Source organism: Neomonachus schauinslandi, chromosome 5, assembly GCF_002201575.2.
Source record: "Neomonachus schauinslandi chromosome 5, ASM220157v2, whole genome shotgun sequence".
Classification (NCBI taxonomy): Eukaryota; Metazoa; Chordata; class Mammalia; order Carnivora; family Phocidae; genus Neomonachus; species Neomonachus schauinslandi.
The window spans coordinates 163,227,004-163,249,754 of record NC_058407.1 but is presented as its reverse complement, the minus strand read 5'-3'; the positions used below and the strand labels follow the sequence as shown (position 1 = coordinate 163,249,754).

At 51.2% G+C, this 22,751-nt stretch overlaps 1 protein-coding gene across 2 annotated transcripts in view; it reads left to right on the top strand.

The window, feature by feature from the left end:
- Window positions 1–16,246, top strand: part of AUTS2 (activator of transcription and developmental regulator AUTS2) — a 1,127,592-nt gene extending 1,111,346 nt beyond the window's left edge. For both annotated transcript variants that reach the window (XM_044915700.1, XM_044915699.1), the window contains 6 exons: window positions 1,128–1,199; window positions 4,550–4,691; window positions 8,246–8,323; window positions 9,238–9,321; window positions 10,462–10,684; window positions 12,995–16,246. In XM_044915700.1, the coding sequence (XP_044771635.1) occupies window positions 1,128–1,199; window positions 4,550–4,691; window positions 8,246–8,323; window positions 9,238–9,321; window positions 10,462–10,684; window positions 12,995–14,243 (1,848 nt within the window). In that variant the 3' untranslated portion in view covers window positions 14,244–16,246. The remainder of the gene's footprint in view (window positions 1–1,127; window positions 1,200–4,549; window positions 4,692–8,245; window positions 8,324–9,237; window positions 9,322–10,461; window positions 10,685–12,994) is intronic.
- The last annotated feature ends 6,505 nt before the right edge of the window (window positions 16,247–22,751 follow it).

The window sequence follows — 22,751 nt, the reverse complement described above, 5'->3', positions numbered from 1 at the left end:
GGGGGGGGGGGGGGGGGGGGGGGGGGGGGGGGGGGGGGGGGGGGGCGTGTGAAAGATGGATGGTCGGTTGGAAGATGTATGGAGAGATTTCCTGCTATCCTTATCCCATGTCTGGCACGTATAATCAGATCATTCCATTTCTCCAAAGAGAATCAAAGGAGGACTGTGTTATCATGTAGGTGATTTCAGATGACCCATAATTTCATTACAAGAGAACTGAACCAGACTTGGACTTAAGTGTATGTTTCACAAACAGCTCCTTAACGTAGAAACCAGAAGCATCTGCCCTTTGTCAATGTAGGACTGGGGCAGTGTTTCTTCTCACGCATCCTGTAGTTACCGGGCACACGTTTGGAGCGGATGAGTAGGTTACGCAGCAAGAATACAAATGGACTGGAAAGAGGGGGTCTCCCCATTCCGGGTGGTGAGATGGCACACTCAGTTACTCCTCTGCCCCGAGAGCAAGACGCGCCCGGACCACGAGAGACACGGGTTGATCCACTCGCAGACATGATGACTGCAGAGGCCCAGAGCGTGGGCAGGAATGAGCGCTCTCCTTTGTTCTTTCTTCGCTTGGGAACGAACGGCGCCCACCAGCACGAATGGCTCATTGACTCTTAGCAGAGCTCTTGTGGGAACTGGGCTCCAGTAAAAATGTGAATTTCTTTGTTCCACTCTGGGGGTGAGGACGAAACAGCGTTGGGGGGAGGTTACACAGGGTCTTCTGTAGCCTCTCTTGTTTTGAACCGGTTCACAGGCACTCACTAATTAGCTCTTCTGAACAGCCGATTTGCATCCTAGCGTGGCTGCCTGCGTTGAGTAGGGCCTCCCACTCTCCCAGGCCTGCCAGCTGCCACCAGAAAAGAAAGACACAAAGTGAGGCTCAGGCTTTTGCCATCTTGTCCCTGGTAACCGGGGAGGTCCCCGTCAAGTAGGGTTTGGGGAGCAGTGACCACCGGCTCGGGCTCCGTGGAGGAGGGGTGGAGCCGGCTTGGGGGGCACTGAGCACTCGTGTCCCGTGAAAAAGAGCCTCTGCCGCCCAAAGCCGCTGAAAAGCTTCGGCGAAGTTGGAGATGGTTTTCTCTGCAAGGTCCTCCTTCTGACCGCGGTGCTCTTTCTTGTTCCAGAAACCAGGGAAGTGGTGTGCTATGCATGTTCACATCGCCTGGCAGATCTACCACCACCAACAGAAAGTCAAGGTCAGTCTCGTGGGCCTTGTCCAGCGGCGGGAGGGGGAGACAGGGCCTGCGGGTGTGTGAGCCCCTGACAGAGGAGGCATTCAGACAGCTTCTAAAGACCGTCTGGCAAGAAGGGTCCAGTCTCTCTTGGAAACACTACTGGGAAACCGTAGTATTAATTAGGGAAACCACCCACAAAATTACAGAACAGAAATAAACTGATAACTCTCTGATGTTTTATATTTTTAGACGATTTTGTTATCGTAGTGATCCAAAGAGCTTAAACATAGATTAAATTCTGGGGGGGGGGGGGGGTTGAGAATCTAATCATAGCAACCAAGTGTTTATATGGAAAATGCATAGTATCTGGGAAGAACTATACATGAAAGTTGTCATTTCTGTAAGAATTGGTGCGTTCTTTTCACTGTATGACTTTGAAAAGCTGACCCTATGTGATGTTACTGAACTTCCATCAGCAATGCGTATTATGAAGAAATCTCTTCTAGAAGTAATGCCATAGTGACCTTTCAATACCTGGCGTTAGTCGTCTCGATGACCAGTGACAGAGCTTAGAGTTCACTCAGTACCTGCCAGAACCACTCTGACCTGTTACCCTATCTGTCCACAGATTATTTTGCTTAAACTTCTGTCTGTATTTTCATCATACAGATGAATACGGTCTGTGCTTTACCAGGCATTTGTGACAGAGCAGGGAATAGGTCAAGAGCCTTCTGTAGGTGACCAGATAAGGCATCACTGGTTGACTTAGGGACCAAAGTCAGTTACTTTGGTCAGTCCAGATTTTACCGTCTGGGTAACCGTGCCAAGAAAAATGGGAGAAAATAACCAATCAAGTAATTCCAATAAGTTCATCCATTTTTTTCACAAGCATTTAGTGCTAACAGCATTTGGGAGCCATCATGAGCTTAAGAAAAGAAGCCAATAAGTGAGAGCTCATCATCCCAGAAACGTTTCGTTTTTTAATGATTACATAATTTAAAAAAAAAAAAAAACCTCTTAAGTAAGGGGCGCCTGGGTGGCTCAGTCTGTCAAGCGTCTGCCTTCAGCTCAGGTCGTGATCCCAGGGTCCTGGGATGGAGCCCTACATCCAGCTCCCTGCTCAGCAGGGGGTCTGCTTCTCCCTCTCCCTCTGCCCCGCCCCCCACTCATGCTCCTGCACTCTCTCTCAACTAAATAAATAAAATCTTAAGAAAATAATTAAAAACCAACCTAGTGGAAAGTTAAAAAGCCAGCCTCAGTAAATGAGGTCACTAAGATATTTTGCTTTGGTGCCAAGTAACCTGCTCTTTCTCCTAACATCCCATCAGTGAGTGTTGTTCACTTTTACTTTATTGTTAGGCGAGGTTTAATTAGAAACCTTATGGTTTAGCTTCGTGAGCAAATATGTGTGCTCGGGGGGCTAACTAGATTTTGACGCTTAAGTTCAATTCACTTTTTGTTCTGGATGATGCGGTTGGCAGATCGGTAGGTAAGACACGTCCTCCTTGTAGCTCCTTTGCTTAAAAGCGGTGAAGGATGTTGTATGTGCCACTTTAGCAACTTCTTTTCCATGAAGGTGTCCCCGGTGACGAAAAGTTTCATTATCTCAACTCAATTAGGAAGACCTCTTGCACACGAGATAGCTGCTCATCTTGCCTTCCCAGCAAACTCTTTGTAATCCCGAGCTCCATTTTGCTTCATGGACCTAAGTTGTGGTTAATGGAACTGTGCTGTGTACCGTGCGGTATTAGTGCTAAATAATTTGGCAACCAAACTGAAAGAGGCACTCAAAAGATTTTTATAGATTTATAGTGAATTAGAAGCTTTGGTTTGGGGTTTGGCTATTACTTTATAGTGGAGCTCGGACGAGCGGCTTCCCTGTGGATTTGAGCAGAAATTGCATTGTCCCCTTTCTCTGTAATGTTCATTTCCTCATTCTTTTAGTGCCCCTCCCCCCAAGTATTTCTTGAAGGAGCCTACGACCTGCAGATTACTTACTGTACCAGGCTCAGAGGGCACTCATCTGTCCTGGCGTCTAGCTGCTTAGCTTTCAGTAGTGAGCATATCTGTGCACGTAAAAAACCGTGAACGTGCCATCTGCTTCCAAGGGGTATCACTTCCAGCTTGGAGTGATCAGGCTGGTTTTGTTTTGAATGGGTACGGTTGGATGAGCGGGATGGCGGCCTTCAGCAATGAGGGAATGGCAGACTCTTGTCTCTGACGCTCACACAAGCTAGCTCAGATTGTGTCCTTGCTGACTTCCTTGTACAGAGTGGGACAGGGATGTGTTTAGGGCAGGCATGAGGGAGTTTGAGGTGGCGTGGGCCCAAAGGGACGATAAACATCAGTCAGAGCTAAGAGATTGGAGGAGTGAGTCAGAAACAGGCGAAGGGCCGTGAAGGATGGGAGCCCGGTAGGCGGAGAGGTGGTGGCGAGGGGAGGGAAGCTTAGTCTGGGGAGGCCTGAGATTCGGAGAGAAGGTGCCTGAGAGTTAACGTGGGGCATCCATGTCCGAGAGGGCTGCTGGCCTCAAGAATGACGCCAGGGTAAGGAAGGGAGGAAATTACGGGCTAGTCTGTATAGCCTTCGAGGAAGGTGAACGGAGAGTAGCTTGAGGGGGGATGTATGTATATATAAATGGACGAAAATAGAGCAATGGCCGCTGATGCCAAGCATTCAAAGCAAGAGAAGTTCTCGTTGGCTCACTGGGCTGGGCCAATGATCTCTTCCTCGGGAAGTCATGGGGCAGAGGCAGGGAACAGACCCCTGTGCATTAAATGAATATCCCTACTTTGTTTCTGTTTGGTTTTGGCATTCCTTTTTTTTTTTAAGATGTAACAATGATCATTTGAACATTAGCTTGTAGGCATGCAAATATTTCTTCATCACTTCCAGTTACTAATGTACTGTGATCTATTAGAGTACAGCAAAGAGTCATTAACAATTAATTTACACAGCAGATTATTCATGCAGAATTCCTAATAAAACGAGCTTTAAAATACTATCATTTAAAAACTTGCCAAAATGGGCCTTTACAGCAAATAATAAACTACTTCGGAGCGGTGGCGGTTTGAATAAATCGGATGTGGTTTTATTCCTCAAGCCGTACAACCTCAAAGACGCAGGTACCGTCCAGTGGCAGGCACCACTGGCCCCGCGTGGGTTGACCTGCTTTTCTGGCGTGTGAGGGTGAGATGCTGTGTTGATTGCTCTTCTCACAGCACCTGTAAACTTGAACCTGACTCCAGCGCGGAGCCCGAGAGCACCATTCAGAGAGTCTCCTCCAGCGGTCTCTGCCTCTTCATTGATATCTTTCTTTCCTGCCATTCCTCTTGGGGTTTCATCTTTTCTTTTTCCCCTTGCTGCTTTAGAAACAGATGCAGTCAGACCCACATAAGCTGGACTTCGGATTGAAACCTGAGTTCCTGAGCCGCCCCCCGGGCCCCAGCCTCTTTGGAGCCATCCACCACCCCCATGACCTGGCCCGGCCTTCAACTTTGTTCTCTGCTGCTGGTGAGTTCAGCGCGCCAGGAAAGAGCTGAGAAATTGAGTTCGCAGGTAGCTAAATAAATGATGTTTGTGCTCTGGGCCCGCCGCTCAATCCCTCCCTTAAAAAAAAAAAAACACAGTTTATGCCAGCTTGTAAGGCAACATCAGTACATCTAGGGGAGATGGACCCTTCTTCACTGATATGCCCTCTTTCATTAAAGAAAGAAAAAAGATCATCTCTCTCTTCGGGGACTCATATTGCTTCGGCTCATTATTTGCTTCTATATTAAACCAGTATAACTCACAAGCATGTCAAACGCTATTGAAGAAGATCAGAAAGCTTACAAGGGCACATCGATAGCAAACAGTGCCAGGGATTGTATAAGGATGTGCTTGTCCTTACGGTTCGTGCCCACAGAGCGCTCAGTCGCTCTCTGCACCATGATGCTCGGTCGTGCTGTTTTTCCAAGAGTCTGAGGATGAAGAAATCAGAATTAAGAGAGCTGCTGGTGGTATGGTCTGTGATGGGGAGGGTCAGCCCGTGGGTGGCTGGTTTTCTCTGCTACGGAACATAGTGCTGTTCCCTGGCTGGTTGTAGTGATGCAGAAAATTTGCAGGACAGGGTCTAGATACCTACGTGGTCTGTTCGTTAACCTCCCGAACGCCTCATAAATATGCCAAAGCGGGGGCCATGGGGACTGGGAGTCGGGGTGACCCCTTTCCACTCCAGGTACATACACACAAGGGACAGTGGCCATAAGGACTCTCAGGAAGCGAGAGCTCTCCTCTTGGTATCCGAGGTTCCCTCTCATTCAGTGCTGAAGCTCCTTGGCCTCAATACTTGGTTTTTTTTTTTTTTTTTTAAAGATTTTATTTATTTATTTGAGAGAGAGAATGAGAGAGAGAGCATGAGAGGGTTGAGGGTCAGAGGGAGAAGCAGACTCCCTGCTGAGCAGGGAGCCCGATGCGGGACTCGATCCCGGGACTCCAGGATCATGACCTGAGCCGAAGGCAGTCGCTCAACCAACTGAGCCACCCAGGCGCCCCCTCAATACTTGTTAATGGCGACACTGAGCTCGTAAGCTTCGTAACTGCGTACCCACCATGCTAAGTAGAATTTATTCTTCTGGACATAAAAATGCACAGGGCTCCCTGTTTCTGGTCCTTAGGGAACAAGTTTCACATCCATCCTGCCTGCTGCCTTCCCAGGCTTTTACCCAAGACTCATTCTTGGTTGACCTAAGGCTCTTCCATTCAGAAAGAGGGAGGCTCCCCCATTGCAGGAAATCATCATTATGATGGGCCTTGTTGCCAAAGCAAGTGAATCACCCTTGAGGGTGGATGGAATTTGCTAAGGTCTCAGGTTTTTCTCTGTCAGTTCTGTCTAGGGACGTATTTGAAAGCTTTGTTACCATGGCACCTAGGCTCTGAGACGGAGCTATGTGAAGAGCAATTTTTGGAGAGAAATAGATTTCTCCCTGGCTTCCGTTTGAGCCAAGCGGATGAATTGGCTTCTTTTGCTTCAATAATTCTGGAACTGCAAGGCACCCCTGGGGGCGCGGGGCTGAGCGAAGCTCCGATCTTCATCGAAGCATTAATTAGCTTGTACTACACAGTGTGCGGCCAGATTTTTATTTAGCTGGCAGCACTGTTAACACCTAATGAATATGCTGGGCTGTGTTCTCTGGGTAGAGATGGAGTAGCTTTCGGCACCGCCTGGGTGAAGCCACCGTTTAGGGCCGAAGAGGTAACTCCTGTCCTCGGATGCCTTCCGATTCGGAGAGTGCGCAGCTGTGACAGATACCCTCCCGGGCTCTGCGGCTTCCTCCACACCCGAGGCCCCACAAAGGCCTTGGGGTGCAGGGAACAGCAATCCAGAACATAAATTGAGTTCGTAGGGTGTCAGGGCCGGGGGGGGGGGAACACACTCCTCCATTTAATCTGCTTTCCTGAGGGAATTTATACTTGTTTATAGGAGCTTAGCCAAAATGCAAGAGGACCAGTTCATTGGTAGTTATTAGTAGTTATTAGTCAGTTCATTGAGGCCCCGTGTATACATCCATTCCGGAAGGTCATCTTTTTCAGTCTCAGCACTATTGGATTTTGCCCCCATGGTAATTTGGTGAAACTTTGAACCGGTGTGTATAATTCACACACACATGTTCAGTTCAGCCACTCTTCAGCTTCCTGTTGGGAATTGATGCCTGACATCAGCTCAGGAGAGGTTATGTCAGGTGAGCCTGGCCAGTCTGGTCTCCAGAGCCGAGCCTGCCACCCCAACAGCACGTCTCCCCCGCGTCGGCTGCACCGTAACAAGCCAGCCGGACACCCTCGGCTCTTAACAAATATCATCCTGCTTCCCAGGCGCGTACCCTGTCTCTCTCCTTCTTTCCCTCTCTCCTTTCCCACCTTCTCCCAGGACAAGGATGATGTGGCTCCTTAAAGAAATACATGTTGTTTGGGCGCCTGGGTGGCTCAGTTGGTTAAGCGACTGCCTTAGGCTCAGGTCATGATCCTGGAGTCCCGGGATCAAGTCCCACATCGGGCTCCCTGCTCAGCAGGGAGTCTGCTTCTCCCTCTGACCCTCCTCCCTCTCATGCTCTCTGTCTCTCATTCTCTGTCTCACAAATAAATTTAAAAAATCTTAAAAAAAAAAAAATTTAAAAAAATTTAAAAAAAAAAAAAAAAGAAATACACGTTGTTTAAGGCAGAATATGAAACAGTGGAGGAGATGTGGATGACGGGGAAACCAAAGGAAAGAAGACCACTGACCTTGAACTGAGGTCCCCTTCAGGCAGATAGAGTCCGTTAGCAGATTGTCAGTGTCCACAAATGTAGGAATCAAGTGGCTTGTCCTGGCACTGAAGCTGGAGAGCTGCTTGGAGGACTTGATCGCCTGTAACCTGATGCGGTGCACAGTCCCGGGTCTCGCAGGGCCAGGCCTTCCAGACGGGCCCACGACAACCAACACGCTCCTCAGGGAAGGGGCTCCGCAGGGCCCAGAGCCAGGCCACCCAGACGCACCGCTGTGGGACAGCCGCTCCTGAGCCCAGGATTATAAAATGTAGTTTGCAGATCAGTGTTTCTCAAAGTGAAAGACTTGCCCCCCGACACGCTCTTTGAAGAAAGTATCCCGTGGCCAAATGTCCCCCTTTCAGAGAACGAGTGAGCCTGGGATCGTACTAAACGGCTCCAGGAAGTGAAGAACCTTGCTTGACACTTTGTGCCTTGGTGTTTGATCCTCCAAGTTACTTGGTTACAGAATCACCCCTGACCCCGCCCACCCCCCTTGCGATATTTCTCCATGCTTCGAATACTGTGTGTCCATGTCTTTTCAAAGGAATAACTTCTTTTGGGTGGTGGCCAGCCCCACTTGGAAGAAGGGCATCCCTTCTTTTCTGCTACCTAACAGAAAACATGTCGTCTCCCGGCGTGTTGCCTGGGTGGACTTCAGCCATGTCCTTATTTTAACGTATTCACTCCCATTTTCTCATGGGACCCTCAGGTAGCTAGGAGCCAATTGTGTGATAGGAGTTGGCTTTCTGGGAAGTCTGATTCTGTCATGTTTGACTTTCTAGGTGCTGCACACCCAACCGGGACCCATTTTGGGCCACCCCCCCATCACAGCAACTTCCTTAACCCTGCCGCTCACCTGGGTAAGTTGCCATCGGTGATGGGAAATGACATGTGTGTCTCAGAACAACCTTGGTTTGCCGCGCTTCCTGTCGAGTTGGCTGTCGTCCTAGACACCTCAGTGGTTCCTTAGGGTGATAATGGCATTCATGGGAGTTTGAACGCCTGCCATCCATCCTCGGGATTCCGGCACCTCTTAAACCACAGTCTTAAAGTAGTGGACGTGTGCTCAGTCGTGATCCCGTCTGAGGTGACTGATGGCACAGTGGGAAGGAGCCATGCCCCGGTATCCCCGGGGGTCCGCATGTACAGTAGCCTGTTCCTGCCCACTGGGGCAAGATGGTGAACTCTCGCCCCCTGTCCACCTCTGGGAGGTGGAAGGAAAGGCAAGATGACGTTACAAGGAGACATTACGTGCTGTTTCATAATCCCCTCACGTTTCACTGTGACTCTGTCTTTTCCTAGCAAGGATACGTGCTTCATTTGTGGCCTCTGTTCTTTGGATATTTTTTTCGAGTGTACAGGCAGGTGTGGGCAACGGTACACATGACAACCGGGGTCTTCACAGATGCGCCCTCACAGTTTCATCACTGGGAGACGTAGTTGAAGATGTCCTCCGATTTGTTCTCATAGAGCCTACAGGGTGCTTTCCCCGAAGCGGGAGGACAGGACAGGAGGGCTTGAGCAATGCTCCCCACCCCAGCACAAGAGGAGTGGGGCAAAATACACACTTCTGGAAAAACAGCTCCTGTAAATATTTTGCCAATCCAGTGCCCAGACCCGGGCGCAGTGAGACCTTCTGCACGATCAGGGACGGTTCGGGTCCGAGTGTAGAGAGGGCAGGGCTCCCACATCGCCTTCCCACTCCCAGGAAGCTCTTACGCTCCTCACTCAGCCCAGTCCTGCAACCGTTTCCTTCTTCCCGATCTGTTCGCAGAGCCTTTTAACCGTCCGTCTACGTTCACTGGCCTCGCAGCTGTTGGTGGCAATGCCTTCGGGGGACTCGGAAATCCTTCAGTTAGTGAGTACCTCTTACTTTTTAAAAAGCTGCCTCGGACTGTGTGTCTCCTCTGATCTGTCTATGGCTCAAGACCTTTCTAGCTAAAAGGAAACTGTCCTCGCGGGAAACAGATTAGGTTATATCCGGAGAAGCAGGCCTCGGCAGTGAAGTCAGGGGGAAGGGTGCATTGACGTGGATGGCGGTGTTTCAAGGGAAGCCCGCTCTTGCTGTGTGTTACTGAGCGTCGGGAGAGGTGATGTCACTGATGGAACTCCATGAAGTCGCTTAAGCTCAGTCTCCTCCATATCCCATCCCTGCCCTCCAGGACTTTAGCCACAGCTCCCAGTGGAAGGGGAAACCACTGTTACATTCACCTCACTTTTGGTACTAGTGGCCCTGAGAAAACGCAACCAGAAATAGCAGGAAAACAGTCCCGGGCTGAGGCTAGCCAAGAGTGGGCAGCGTTTCGTACTCCATATTCTGGGAGGATCGTGTCATTTTCTACTAAAAAGTACCTCGAGTGGGAAAAGAGGTGTAACACCTGCTCATTTTTGAGTCACTGCTCAACCCATTTTCTCTCATGCCGTCCATGTATCATGGTCTCCAGGCACTGGAGGCCTACAATGCAGCCCTAAGTGTGCCCTCCCAGTCCCGTCCTGCGCGGAGACCTTACCTGTCTGCTCAGGTCAAGGCCACGTCCAGGCTTGATGACACCTCTTTGCGTCTGCTAACGCTGTGGGAAGAGTGGCAGTCCCGTTAGTGGGGTTGTGGGTCGAGGATGAGCTTGAACGCACCTCCACAACGAGCATTGTTCATCCGAGTCACCCCCCGAGAGTACCCCCTTCTGCATGCTGGGGGCTTCTGCATGCACCAGACGTGTTCGATCAGGCGCTCTTGACACCTGTCTGGTCCCCTTCCTCTTGACTCCTCCCCTCCCGCCCCATCGCCTTTGGTTAAAGAACAAAAGCTGTGAGCTACCTCTCCAGTGTAGGACGAGCACTCCTCTAATGAATCTGTTAATCTCCTTTCCTTTTCCAGCTCCCCATAATATGTATTCATTTTAACTCTGAGTGCTGTTAAAAGTTTTTTGGTAAGTACCTTCATTACGGCAGATTATATAATTTCTCTTAAACCTTTTTGTTCTCCACTTCACCATTTCAGCACCCAACTCAATGTTCGGCCACAAGGATGGCCCCAGTGTGCAGAACTTTAGCAACCCTCACGAACCCTGGAACCGGCTACACCGAACGCCTCCGTCGTTCCCGACCCCTCCGCCCTGGCTGAAGCCAGGGGAGCTGGAGCGTAGCGCGTCCGCTGCAGCTCATGACAGAGATAGAGATGTAGATAAACGAGACTCATCTGTTAGTAAAGATGACAAAGAAAGGTACGGAAAGAACCCGTTCTCGAGTCCCACTGGGGGAGCCCACTGTGTGCCCAGGATGGCCGTCCCCCCGCCCCGTCCCAGCCTCGTGCTCCGGCTGGCCCTGTGGCCTCAGTTTCTCGCTCGGCCCGGGCCGGCCCCGCAGTCCCCGAGAGCACCCCCCTCGGCCCCCTAGTGCACCCCACCGTAGGGCTATAATCACAGCGCAGCGAGAACTTCCCGACCAGACGCACATCCGCCCTTAGAACCTCGGAAGGCCCTGTAAACATTAGTGTATCCCAGTATAAATCTTTCTCTCCGAGACAGCGAGGTGGAGCTCTGGACCAAACACACACAGCATGAATCAATACCATATTTGCTTTCAAGTTCGTGCAGTCCATTAAATCATCCATAGGTTGTTTTTTTTTACCTCTGTCTCTCTCTCTCTCTCTTTTTCTTTTTGTTTGCTTTTAGAAAGTCACGTTTGCATTGTCTCATCATATTTTTCTCAAATTTTGTTCAAACTCCAATCCTGGGCTCACAGATGACAAATAAAATTTTGCTAACCTAGATGCAGAAGAGCGTGAGCAAGCATTTCTGGTGTGGGTTTCTGTTTTGCCAGTGGGTAAATTAATTTGACTAACCATTTTTTTAGCTCTGTACTTGGTAACCCATGCCTATAAAAAGAATCGCCTTAAAGAGGAAAATGTCTTATTTTCTCTGAAGAATGTCACAGGCATTCTTAAGCAAGTATCCCTTTCTGTTTTCTTTCTGTAGGCGATTTTCCTTTTGAACAAACTGCTAAGCAGGGGAAAGAAAAGACACGTTTGACAGAAAATCCCTAATAACGCTCTCCTTGGGTACTTAGGTCTCAAACACGAGCCACATCTTTCATTTTTCTTTACTGTGTATGGGGCGTGTGTGTGTGCACGCACGCTAGTGATTTAAAAGAATTCAACTTCTCAGACGCTGAACGTGTCAGATTAGTATGTATTCCTCGTAGGTCATCATTCTAACTGATTGCTCTCTTGTAGAAGAAAAAGACACATTTTTCCTTCAAGACAGTATGTTAAAACTCTTAGCCAGTGGGAGGACCACTTAATGTCGTTCAGCTCTCTGCGGTAAACCACCACAGTGAGGTGGGCCTAGCCTGGACCGGGAGCTTTCTTTGGTCAGCCCGTCACTGACGAGAAGACGATGTGGCAGCAAACCTTTTCACATCTTTCTTCATGGAGTCAAATGGCCTTTGGATTCAAGTCCAGAAACTTAATAAAACACACTCTTTTTTATTCTTACTTTTTGAAGATGCTCCTCTTCTTAGCCTTGCGTGTTGGCTAGAAACCAAATTTGTAGGGGAACCCTCCTTGATTCTCTCGCCGCGGCCACCCTCACCTTGTGAGCTGCCAAGCCAACCAGGCACCTTGCTCCTCACCTCGGCCCCGTCTGTCTTGGGGCTGCCCCTGCCACGTGCCCGGTCCTATCTTCCCTCTTCCCGTCTGCCTTGCGGTCATTCCGTGCTCGGCATCTTCTGCCCCAGACTCTTCAGCCCCCATCCCAAACATGTCCCTAAGATTCTTCTTCCACGTTTCCATTCCCAGATTCTCTTAAAATTGTTCTCCATTTGTCCCCTGAGGCCTTGGGACCCCCCTTTTCCTACTGTCTTTCCTCCATCTTCTCGGATTACGGCCTTCTTGTCCTTCCTGAGGTAAAAGCCCTGTTTGCCACCCACGAGCCCTGAACTTGTGGTTTCCCTTCAGAGCCCCCTCACGTGCTGCACTTCGGAGGATGCTCTGAATCTGAGACGGGTCACTCGTCCTGGTGTCCGGAGATTGAAGCTCCCATCACGTTCACGTCAGACCCTTCCTCCCCGTGTCTCGGCTATCACGAAGGTGGAAGAAAGGTCGTCTTCGTGTTCAGGCTGCTCAGGCTTTCTTCTTAACACTAAATGATCCTAAGATCCTAGACAGGCGGGCTGTATCGCCACATCACTGTTACCACGTTGGTCCATGTCCACTTGCCGAAAGCTCTTCATCTGTGGTCTTGATGGAGGCATGTGGATCTTACATACAGAGAATTATTTCCCGCTCAGGCCCTCCCGCTCCCCTCACCCCTAGCACTTCACCCCTGTAGAGCTTCCTCTAAAATCTAGGTGAATAGGCTCAGGGTGGCTGGCTCTGCCGTACGAAGGGCCCATCCGGCGGTCTCGGTGACCCCGGGAGCCAGACCCAAGCCCGTCCTTCTCACACCACCATTTCATTGGCAGCCCCTCGCCAGGCCGGCAGCCCCATTTCACTTGCTTCTCTGTTTCCCTCTCTCTCTCTCTCTCTTCCTCAGGGAAAGCGTTGAGAAAAGACACTCCAGCCACCCTTCACCAGCACCTATCCTCCCGGTGAGCACCCTGGGACATAACCGTAGCTCCACTGAACAGATCAGGGGTCATTTGAACACTGAGGCTCGCGAGAAAGACAAATCCAAAGAGAGGGAGAGAGACCACTCGGAATCCCGCAAGGACCTGACCGCCGACGAGCACAAGGCGAAGGAGGGCCACCTGCCCGAGAAGGACGGCCACGGCCACGAGGGGCGAGCCGTGGGCGAAGAGGCCAAGCAGCTGGCCCGGGTGCCATCGCCCTACGTGCGGACCCCCGTCGTGGAGAGCGGCAGGCCCAACAGCACCTCGAGCCGCGAGGCCGAGCCGCGCAAGAGCGAGCCGGCCTACGAGAACCCCAAGAAGAGCTCGGAGGTCAAGGTGAAGGAGGAGCGCAAAGAAGACCACGACCTGCCTCCGGAGGCCCCACAGACCCACCGGTCTTCGGAGGCGCCTCCTCCAAACTCCTCGTCCAGTGTGCACCCGGGGCCCCTGGCATCGATGCCCATGACGGTGGGGGTGACAGGCATTCACCCCATGAACAGCATCAGCAGCCTGGACAGGACTCGCATGATGACTCCTTTCATGGGCATCAGTCCCATCCCGGGTGGAGAGCGGTTCCCGTACCCTTCTTTCCATTGGGACCCCATACGGGACCCTTTGAGGGATCCCTACCGAGAACTTGACATTCACCGGAGAGACCCGCTGGGCAGGGACTTCCTGCTAAGGAACGACCCTCTCCACCGTCTCTCAACTCCCCGGCTGTATGAAGCCGATCGCTCCTTCAGGGACAGGGAGCCTCATGATTACAACCATCACCACCACCACCACCACCACCCTCTGTCCGTGGACCCTCGGCGGGAACACGAGCGCGGGGCGCACCTGGATGAGCGGGAGCGCTTGCACATGCTCAGAGAAGACTATGAGCACACGCGGCTCCACTCGGTGCACCCCGCCTCCCTGGACGGCCACCTGCCGCACCCCAGCCTCATCACCCCAGGGCTCCCCAGCATGCACTACCCCCGGATCAGCCCCACAGCGGGGCACCAGAACGGACTGCTCAACAAGACCCCTCCGACGGCCGCGCTCAGCGCACCCCCGCCGCTCATCTCCACGCTGGGGGGCCGCCCCGTCTCGCCCCGAAGGACTACTCCTCTGTCAGCAGAGATGAGGGAGAGGCCTCCTTCCCACACTCTGAAGGATATTGAAGCTCGGTAAGGAGAGAAGGACCCGAGAGAGGAAGGAGAAGCTCTACACCAACACGACGCAGACTTGAGAGAGAGAGAGAGAGAATGGACCACTACCACAGACTGGGGGCCACGCGCCCCTGCCTCCTCCCCTTGTAAAAAATGTATAGACTCAGTGCAGATTTTGAAATGGTTTTTGTATATTATATGTTGAAATTTTTCAGATCTTTTAGCCAAGTCCTATGTTCTCATGTCCCCAACTCTTTTGGTTTCTCGTATAAAACTTTTTTGATTTGAACCAAAACAGTGAAGATGACAGACACACACCGACGCGGCGGTAACTGGGGAGAAAGCAACAGCAGGTGCACACGAGGCAGCGTGCGGGGCTCCTTCAGAAAGAGGGGAAGGCCGTGTACATAGTTATGTAAAAAAAAAACAAAACAAACAAAAAAAACATTGCTTCGTGAGCTAATGGTTCATATATGCAAAGGGTAAGATGAAAGCTTTACTTTGTACAAATGTAAATAGATAAAGAGTAAGTAACATAATACATTAATACTTCTTAAAATGTGCTATTTGCAAACTTAATATGAGTGAGCGCGGTCGGCTGCGGCTGTGTTCCCATATATCGTTCTAGACAGCTAAACCCTTCAACTATGCAATGAATGTTAGGGCTTCTCTCGAAAGCCCTCCTGACTCAAAGGAGCCTTTTCAAATCCATTTACAACATACTTAAGGTCATATTTTCCCTGAACAAGCGCTTACGTGATATGACTCTGTTTTCCTTGCTTGTTTTTTCAAACGGAGGAACCTCCTATTTTGCAAATCGGACCCCAGGCTGAAAACTTGGCTTCCGAAGTTGTCGCTTGTGGGTCACGGGGGTGGGGGGTGGGGTGGGGAGGGGAGGGGGGGAGACCAAGGGCAGGACAGCCAGTGCCAGGGGAGGATGGGAGTTGTCAGATGCCAAAATCAGGGGACACACAGGCCGCCAAGCATCTCGTCACCATCAGTCATGTGATTTCACACACACCTCATGTGGGAGCCATGCTTTTTTTTTAGTGTGTCCTAGTCCCTATCTGTACACACCCTCCTCGTTTGGTAACGAGAGGTGGTTACACCCAAACAAATCCTGAAAGAAAGCTTCGCGTTTTCTCAGATGATGGATATGTTTTTCACTGTCCTCGGTAACTGGTGGATCGAAGGTGGCGCATCTGCTCATGTGGCTTGCTGGGCTCCCATTGGTAAGAAAGTCTGGGAAGAGTTGCAACAGGTCGATGGGGTGCCACCATGGAGAGTCCCAGAGGGCGAACAGCGGCGGAGACAAAGTCTTGTGTGTGCGTGTGATTTTTAAGTTCACATCAACCTTAATGTGTCTTCATAATACTTTTATAATACATTAAGCCTCTTGTCTACATATTTGGAGAGAATATGACTTTACTAGCAGAGAAATAACACTATATCTTGTCTACTGGACTGTAAAATATATGTATGAAATAAAATTAGTTCCATTGGGTCTTCTAGTATAATAAAGTGCTATCTGATGTTGTTATCCTGTTTTTGCAAAAAAGAAAAAAAAAGTTAACTACAGACCATTGTTTCTAATAAGCAGAGAGATCTATTTTAGTAGTAAACTGAAGGTTTAGTGGTGAGCTTCAGATTTTGTGAACTCCAGATGTTGTGCAGTGGTTATTTTGTTTTGTTTTGTTTTGTTTTTGTTTGTTTGGTTTTTTTGTTCTTTTGTTTTTTTTTTTTTTTTTAAAGACAACAACTTAAAAAGAAAAAAAAAAATCCGAGGGATATGAACACTGGAACTGTAGTGGTAGTTTTCAGTATTGTAAAGAGATTGTTCTATACAGACCTTTTTGCTGTTTATCCTGTATGTAATAAAGTCCTTTCTAGACCCTATGTGAAAAGACACGTGAAAACCGACTGACTCTTCAGCATGTTCTCATCGGTGGAGCCTTCTTGTGTAATGTAAACTGTGCCATGTTATTAAAAAATGTGAACCAAGCTTCCAGCTGCTTGTGTGTGTGAGATGGCCATCATTACCTTAGGGAAGAAGCCACACTTGCAAGACCGGGCTCTCAGAAAGACACGTCTTGAACCCAGCCCGAGTGAGGACGCCAGGCTGACCTGCGGGGGCCGGTTGCCCTACCTAACGCGGTTAGCGACCCGCCGATTAGTTTCTGTAAACCTTTGTGCCCCGCACCATCAGTTGTGAATCTTACGTTCTTTTCATTTTTTTATTTCTGGGATGGTCTAAGCAAAACACTGTTCAGTCATGGGAAGGGACTTGCGGATCTTGCAGGTGATGGGGGGGCGTGGCGGGGGGGGAACAGGCCCGCCTCAGAGCTTCGCAATTCACTTCATCCGCGCTGATGACACATCTGATTTCGGGGCCTTTGACGACAGTCTTTGCTTGCTCGTTCCTTGGCATTTCAGTCTGTGGACTCGGTCAGTTGTATGTTACTTCCAGACCTTCCTGGTATTTTCTTCTTGTCTCTGCTTTTCTCTGTGTCTCATTGAATGACCTGGCCTCTCCCCCTTCGGTTTGCAGACGTGACTGCCCCCCACCCCGCCCCATCCTCTAAAATCTGTTTTGTTTTTTCAAGATGTAAAAAACTGTTCATTTTTCTTGTGTCGACCTCATGAAATTGCTGTTTGGATGAGACTTGTTTGGATTTGGTGTTTGTTCTCTTTCGGGGAAGGCACGGAAGCAGCCCAGGTTAGCGGGATGCAGACAGCCGCTGTCCGGGGCTTAGATGCAGAAGTGACCAGCAACGTGGGCTCGGCGTTTGTGGCCGGGGAGCGCCGTGGACCCCCACACGGGGGGCGGCGGGGCACGGGGAGACCGTGCTGGTCAAGGGACCCAGGCTTGCAGGCCTGGAAAGCTGATGGTGGGCAGAGCCATAGAGACCCACTTCTCGGCTCTGCTCTCCCGTTAACACCCGTCTCCCAGACCAGAGAACATAACTGGGAGAAAAACGAATGGATTGGAAAACACGACAAACATTTTCCCAAATCAGGCAGTTCTCAGGACCCTGCCCCACGCCCGCCCCCAACTCTGCGGCATCTTGATGTGCGAGCCTGGCAGGCCTCCCTGCCTCGCGCTCACTGTGCACCATGCCCTGCCCATCTGCAATGTCAGAACGTAGAAGAGTCAAACTCTCAAAATCAGTCATGGTATCGAATCCCTGGGGCTCTCTTCATCTCCACCTTTGCATATTTTCCCTCTAATTACGTTCAGCATCCCGGCATTGATGGGGACTAGCACCAATTTGATTTCCTGCTAACCTATAGACGCTCTAATTATCTCCACCGCCTTTGACTGACAGTGATCTTGGTACCCTTCTAATGGTACATGACAAGTAAAGTAGCGAATATAATGATGCAATAATTACCATTTTGGTTGGATATTCGCAACAGCGTTCCCTGTTTATCTACCTTCTGCCTCAATCAAGGTGGAGGAGAGGAAATCAGATGTGACTGTTGATGTTGCATACATTCCTAGCATAAGAAGCCGCATGGGACGGGATTTGGCTCTGTGGCGGGGGGTGTTCAAGACCTTGGGAGCATGGGTCCACGCCGAAGACCCCACGAGGCCTCCACGGCATTGAATCAATCAGCCGAAGGAAAACGGCAGTAAAAGTGATGTGGGCTCTTGCATGTTCTCTTTGTAAACTTCCCATCATATTGTCCTATAAAGTTCGGAGCGATTTCTTGGACATTGGGAAGTTTTCTTTTAGTAGAATAGGGCTTTTTATTGGATAGGAAATTGCATCCTCAAAGACAGTCCCACACTGTGACCTGCTGGCCAGCCTAACTTTGGCCTTCGGGCAAGTTCAAAGCAAGGGTGTAGCATCTCACCTTACAGCTGCTGAAAGCTTCCGCTAAGGAGCTTGGACGAGGAGTCAGGGAGCCCTGCAGCTGCCCCTGGGCCTTCCGCTCGCAGTGACCCCAAATCACAGCCTCTCTGGAACCATTTCTTAACGTATAAAATGAAACCTTCTGAACATAGCGAGGCTAAAGACATGCAGGTTGTGAGCCCAGTGTACCCCGGCTTGACTCAAGTTGTGGGGAGTGCGGGCCCAGAGCCAGTAGAAAGTATAAACTGGATAGAGAACGGCCCACACAGAAGACAAAGTCACCTTACTTATTTTTTGCAAACTCGGTCCCAATTACAGTGTCCTAGAAATTCTTGCCGAATTTGGCGGGACCAAAACAGAGTGGGTTGGTGGCTCCATGGTTCCTGACTCAGCCCCAGTGTTTCTTGCCCGGCCTGGGGAGGGGAGCTAGGGCAGGGTCACTGGGGTCTCGACCCACTCTCCTACCCAAAGCGCTCCCTGACTCTCCGAGGGACACAAGCTGGAGTTTAGCCTCTGAGCCTGCATTTGGAGACGGCATGGCCCAGAAGAGCACGGGACCAGAAGCCTTCAGAGCCCACACTCATGTCCCAGGCGGGCACAGGCTGGGGGGCCGACAGGCCTCTGTTCCATCTTCTGTAACTTGAATGTGTCGGCTGATGATACTTAAGGCTCTTCAAGCTCTGTTTGGATTCTGTATCTATGTTGGGCCTCGGGTTCCTTTTTAAACCTTCATTTGCCCCACTCCCGGTGCGTCTTGGCAACTTCTCTGTTGGTCGGCAGAATCTCTCCCCTCTCCCCAAAAGGCCCTGGGGTCAGAATCTGAGCCACCTGCAAGGTCAGACTCAGCCACCTCCAGAACGCCTCCCCCGAGCACTTCATTTCACACTGACCCGTCCTTCTGGAGGCTTCCCCTCAGCCCTTCCTGTTCTGGGGGACCTTAGGCCTCATCTTCTCTACTGTCCCCTAGGGCAGGGCCTGAACAGTGTGTGTCCAGGGAAGGCCCTGTGCTTGATGCCCCAGGCCGGGGCGAACCCCATGACCACACAGCCCTGGCCTGCACACACCTTTTCCACGTACGTCACCGTGCAGTACCCCCACAAACCATAAGCCTGAAGCAGGTTTGATTGAATACCCTTGTGAGGTGCAATGAGGTCCTTCTTTTTTTTTATTCCATTTCTTCTAATTCATTGTGTGTGTGTGTGTTTTTAACGTGGCTACAACCCACTACCTCATCCTGCGCCTTTGGGAATCACGGGTCTCAGTCCCTAGTTTGAAAATAAGATCATGGAAGGACTCGTCCAGGTTTTAAAGGATGCTAAGACACTGGGCTGAGGAGCAAGGCCGGGCTGTCTTGTCCCGCAGCTGTTCCCTCTCCCTAAACCACCCTTCACGTGACTGCTGGCTCTGTTCACAGGGGTCCTGGGTTCCAGAGCCGTCCCAGACGTCAAGAGGTCACCAGAGCGGAGCCCGGACTCCCCACCTGGCCCTGGCTGGGAGCCTGGCAGCTTCACCTCCCCATGCCTTCCCCCAGCTCACACCGGCCCCTCTGTGTCTTTGTTCCCGCCGCTGTCTCTTCATCTGCTACAAGGAGGTACACTTCAAAGGCCTTCGCCTCCAGGAAGCCTCCCCTGACTGCCCTGCGTCCCCCATCATAGTTAATTGCCTAGGCTAGTGTTTCTCAAAGTGTGGTCCCTGGACCAGCAGCAGCACTACCTGGGAACTTGTGAGAAATACAAAGTCTCAGCCCCCTCCCTCCAACCTCCTGAATCTGAAACTCTGAGGCCCGGTGACGTGTGTTTTACCCAGCCCTCCAGGTGGTTCTGATGCATAATCAAGTGTGAGAACCAACTGGATCAGACCATGGGAAAAGGTCAAGGGGGAAAGTTCTAGCCAAAAGCTGCCAAAAGAACCATCGGGTAACAGAAAATGATCCCAGAGGAGAAGCTGTGTTCTCTCTGACTTTCCAGCCCGATCCATGATCCCGCTGGATCACAGGGAGGTCGTAACCCTGTTTGAGCCGGAAAAGGCATTTTCGGCTTCCTGATTCCTCACTTGGTGTGCTGGCGCTAATTCATGCATCCCTAACAGCATGAAGGAAGCAGGGAGGCTTGCCTCCCCTTAGCAGTGACACAGCCGCCCCGTTCTAAGTGCTTTTAACATGCATTATCTCCCCTGGATGTTTTCAAAGGCCTTACAAGGTACAACCCCGATCGGACAAGTAAGAAAGCGAGGCCCAGACAGATGAAGTAATTTGCCCGCATGCGGGTGCATCACCTAGATCCAAACCCAGGCAGTCCCCCGCGAGAGCCTGCACCATAACCATGGCCCTGGTCACCACGGAGAAAAGGCGTCCTGAGTTAATGACACGTAGAAAAAACAATTGCAGGGACATCGTTTACCCCTTAACACTTCCTTGTAATGAGGCCCATAGAGATTCCGGGGGCTGCACACCAGTTGCCTGAAATAAAAGGGAGGGAGGAGAGAGAGAGAAGGAGGGAGGGGAGGAGGAGAGAGAGAGAGGAAGGGAGGGAGGGAGGAAGGAAGGAAGGAAGGGAGGGAGGAAGTGAGGGAAGGAGGAAGGAAGAGAGGGAGGGAAGGAACAAAGGAGGATTGTGCACAGCTCAATGCTGAGAATATGCCATGAACCAAGGATTATGATTAATCCAAGTCTGTACATCAAAGGTTGATTAAAAAAAAAAAAAAATTAGTGGCTCGTGTGGTCCAAAGCAGCCCTGGACGTGTTGGATTTGGCCCAGAACAATTCTAGAATGCAGAAATTTTCTGTAGGCCAACCGGAAGTCCTGACCCCACAGAGCCCTCGTCCCCGAGGGGCCACGTGCCCTGAGCTGTCTGTGGCCCCCTCCGCACAGGTTCCTTCCACGTGAGGCCACATCACGGAGCAGTGCGTGACTGGATCCGCGCAGATGGTTGATAAGGAAGTTCTTGAAAACAAAGTGTTCTCATATCTAATTATTCAAATAGAACCCAAGTGCTGGACGGTGAAGCGACAGCCTTTGGCAGTCATAAACGAGCATTCCCCTGTAACAGGATTTTCATCCATTCTGACAGTCCTCACCCCAGTGGGTCTGTCATAAAACAACTGAGGATGCCGCCCGCTGCCGTCCCCACACCCCCGACAGCAGCAAAGACTCCTGCCTCCGTCTGTGGCTGTGGACCAGACAGACACTGGACACACGTGGAGGGAGTCCCGTGGGTCAGGGAAAGACAACCAGGTGACAAGTTAACTGGGACAGTCATGGGCAGGAGTCGATGGTATGAACGGTGCCGAGGTTTGGTTGGGAAGCTCGGAGGGAGGTGGCCTCTCGGGAAGGCCTTTTCAAGCACCCCCATTTCAGCCAGGTTCTGCTGCAGCCTGCACTCCTGGGCTCCCCTGAACCCCCCTTCACCGCTGGGAGGCCCTTATAATATGGCCTCTATTCCTGAGAATCCCCAGTCGGTGGGAGATGCGTCACTGTCTTTTTTAATTATTTTTTTTTAAGATTTTATTTATTTATTAGGAGAGAGAGAGAGAAGGTGCGTACATGAGCTGGGGACAGTGGGAGAGGGCGAAGCAGGCTTCCCGCGGAGCAGGGAGCCCGATGTGGGGCTCGATCCCAGGACCCTGAGACCACGACCTGAGCCGAAGGCAGACGCTTAACCGACTGAGCCACCCAGGCACCCCAGCGCGTCACTGTCTTCTTCCTGCCGTCCTGCTAAAGGCCAAACCGTGAGACTTTATGAGCAAAACTTCCAAGGTCTCTCCGTTCCAACAGGCGATGTTGATGTGGCGGGGTAGAATTTTATTTGCGGACGGTCAAGGAAGAAAGGAAATGCCAAGATAAAAACGGGGAAGTGCAAAAGATCACATGAAGGAGCCCGATAGCCAAATCCAGAAAGGCTTTGGGGGGCCCGGGACTAGGGGACTCACATGCTAAGACTTTAGGCTTTGCCCTGTGAGCAGCTGGGCACTATCGAACCTTTTGTAGGTAAAGCCTCGGGGAGAGTAATCTGGTGCCAGTGAGGGTAGATTCCACTCGTCAGGGAAGCCAAGCCCTGACGGTTCCACACGCCTGCACGCCTGCATCCCATAGGCATCCTTGTCTGCTGTGGCCCCACACAGACATCCGGGAACATGAGGCGGAGCTGCAGGATCTAAACCCCGCGGCCTCCATTCACCTCTCCCGAGGCCTGGTGGGGGCTCCTGCGGGGGGCTTCAGGTCACCTCTGGGCATCCGTGGCCCCTCTGCAGGTTTCCATCCCCCTGGGGCGCTCATGCCTTTATCCCCTTTCTTGGCCTCCTTGTCTACACGCAGGGGTCAAGAGACAGTCCCGAAGGGCAAGACCTCAGCAACCCCCTCTGCCCTGGACCTGGGCAGACATCTCCTCGGCCTCTGGTTCACTCAGCCCCAAGCCCAACTGTTCACCCTCCCCTGGTCCTCTGGTCATGTTCGCACACACCCCCTTCACCTGCTCTTCTCTGGGCCTTCCCTTCTCCCCCCTGCTCACCAGGAGGAGCAGGGGGCCCCTGCGGCTCTGTAAAAGGGGGTGGTTTCCCCCCCACATCCTCTCGTTCTGGCCTGAACAGCAAGGTCGCCTTGCTCTGAGCACCTCTCCCTGCCCCTCCGTCCTTCTGGTCAACACGCTTCTGTTATAGTCCTTACCGGTGGCCTCAC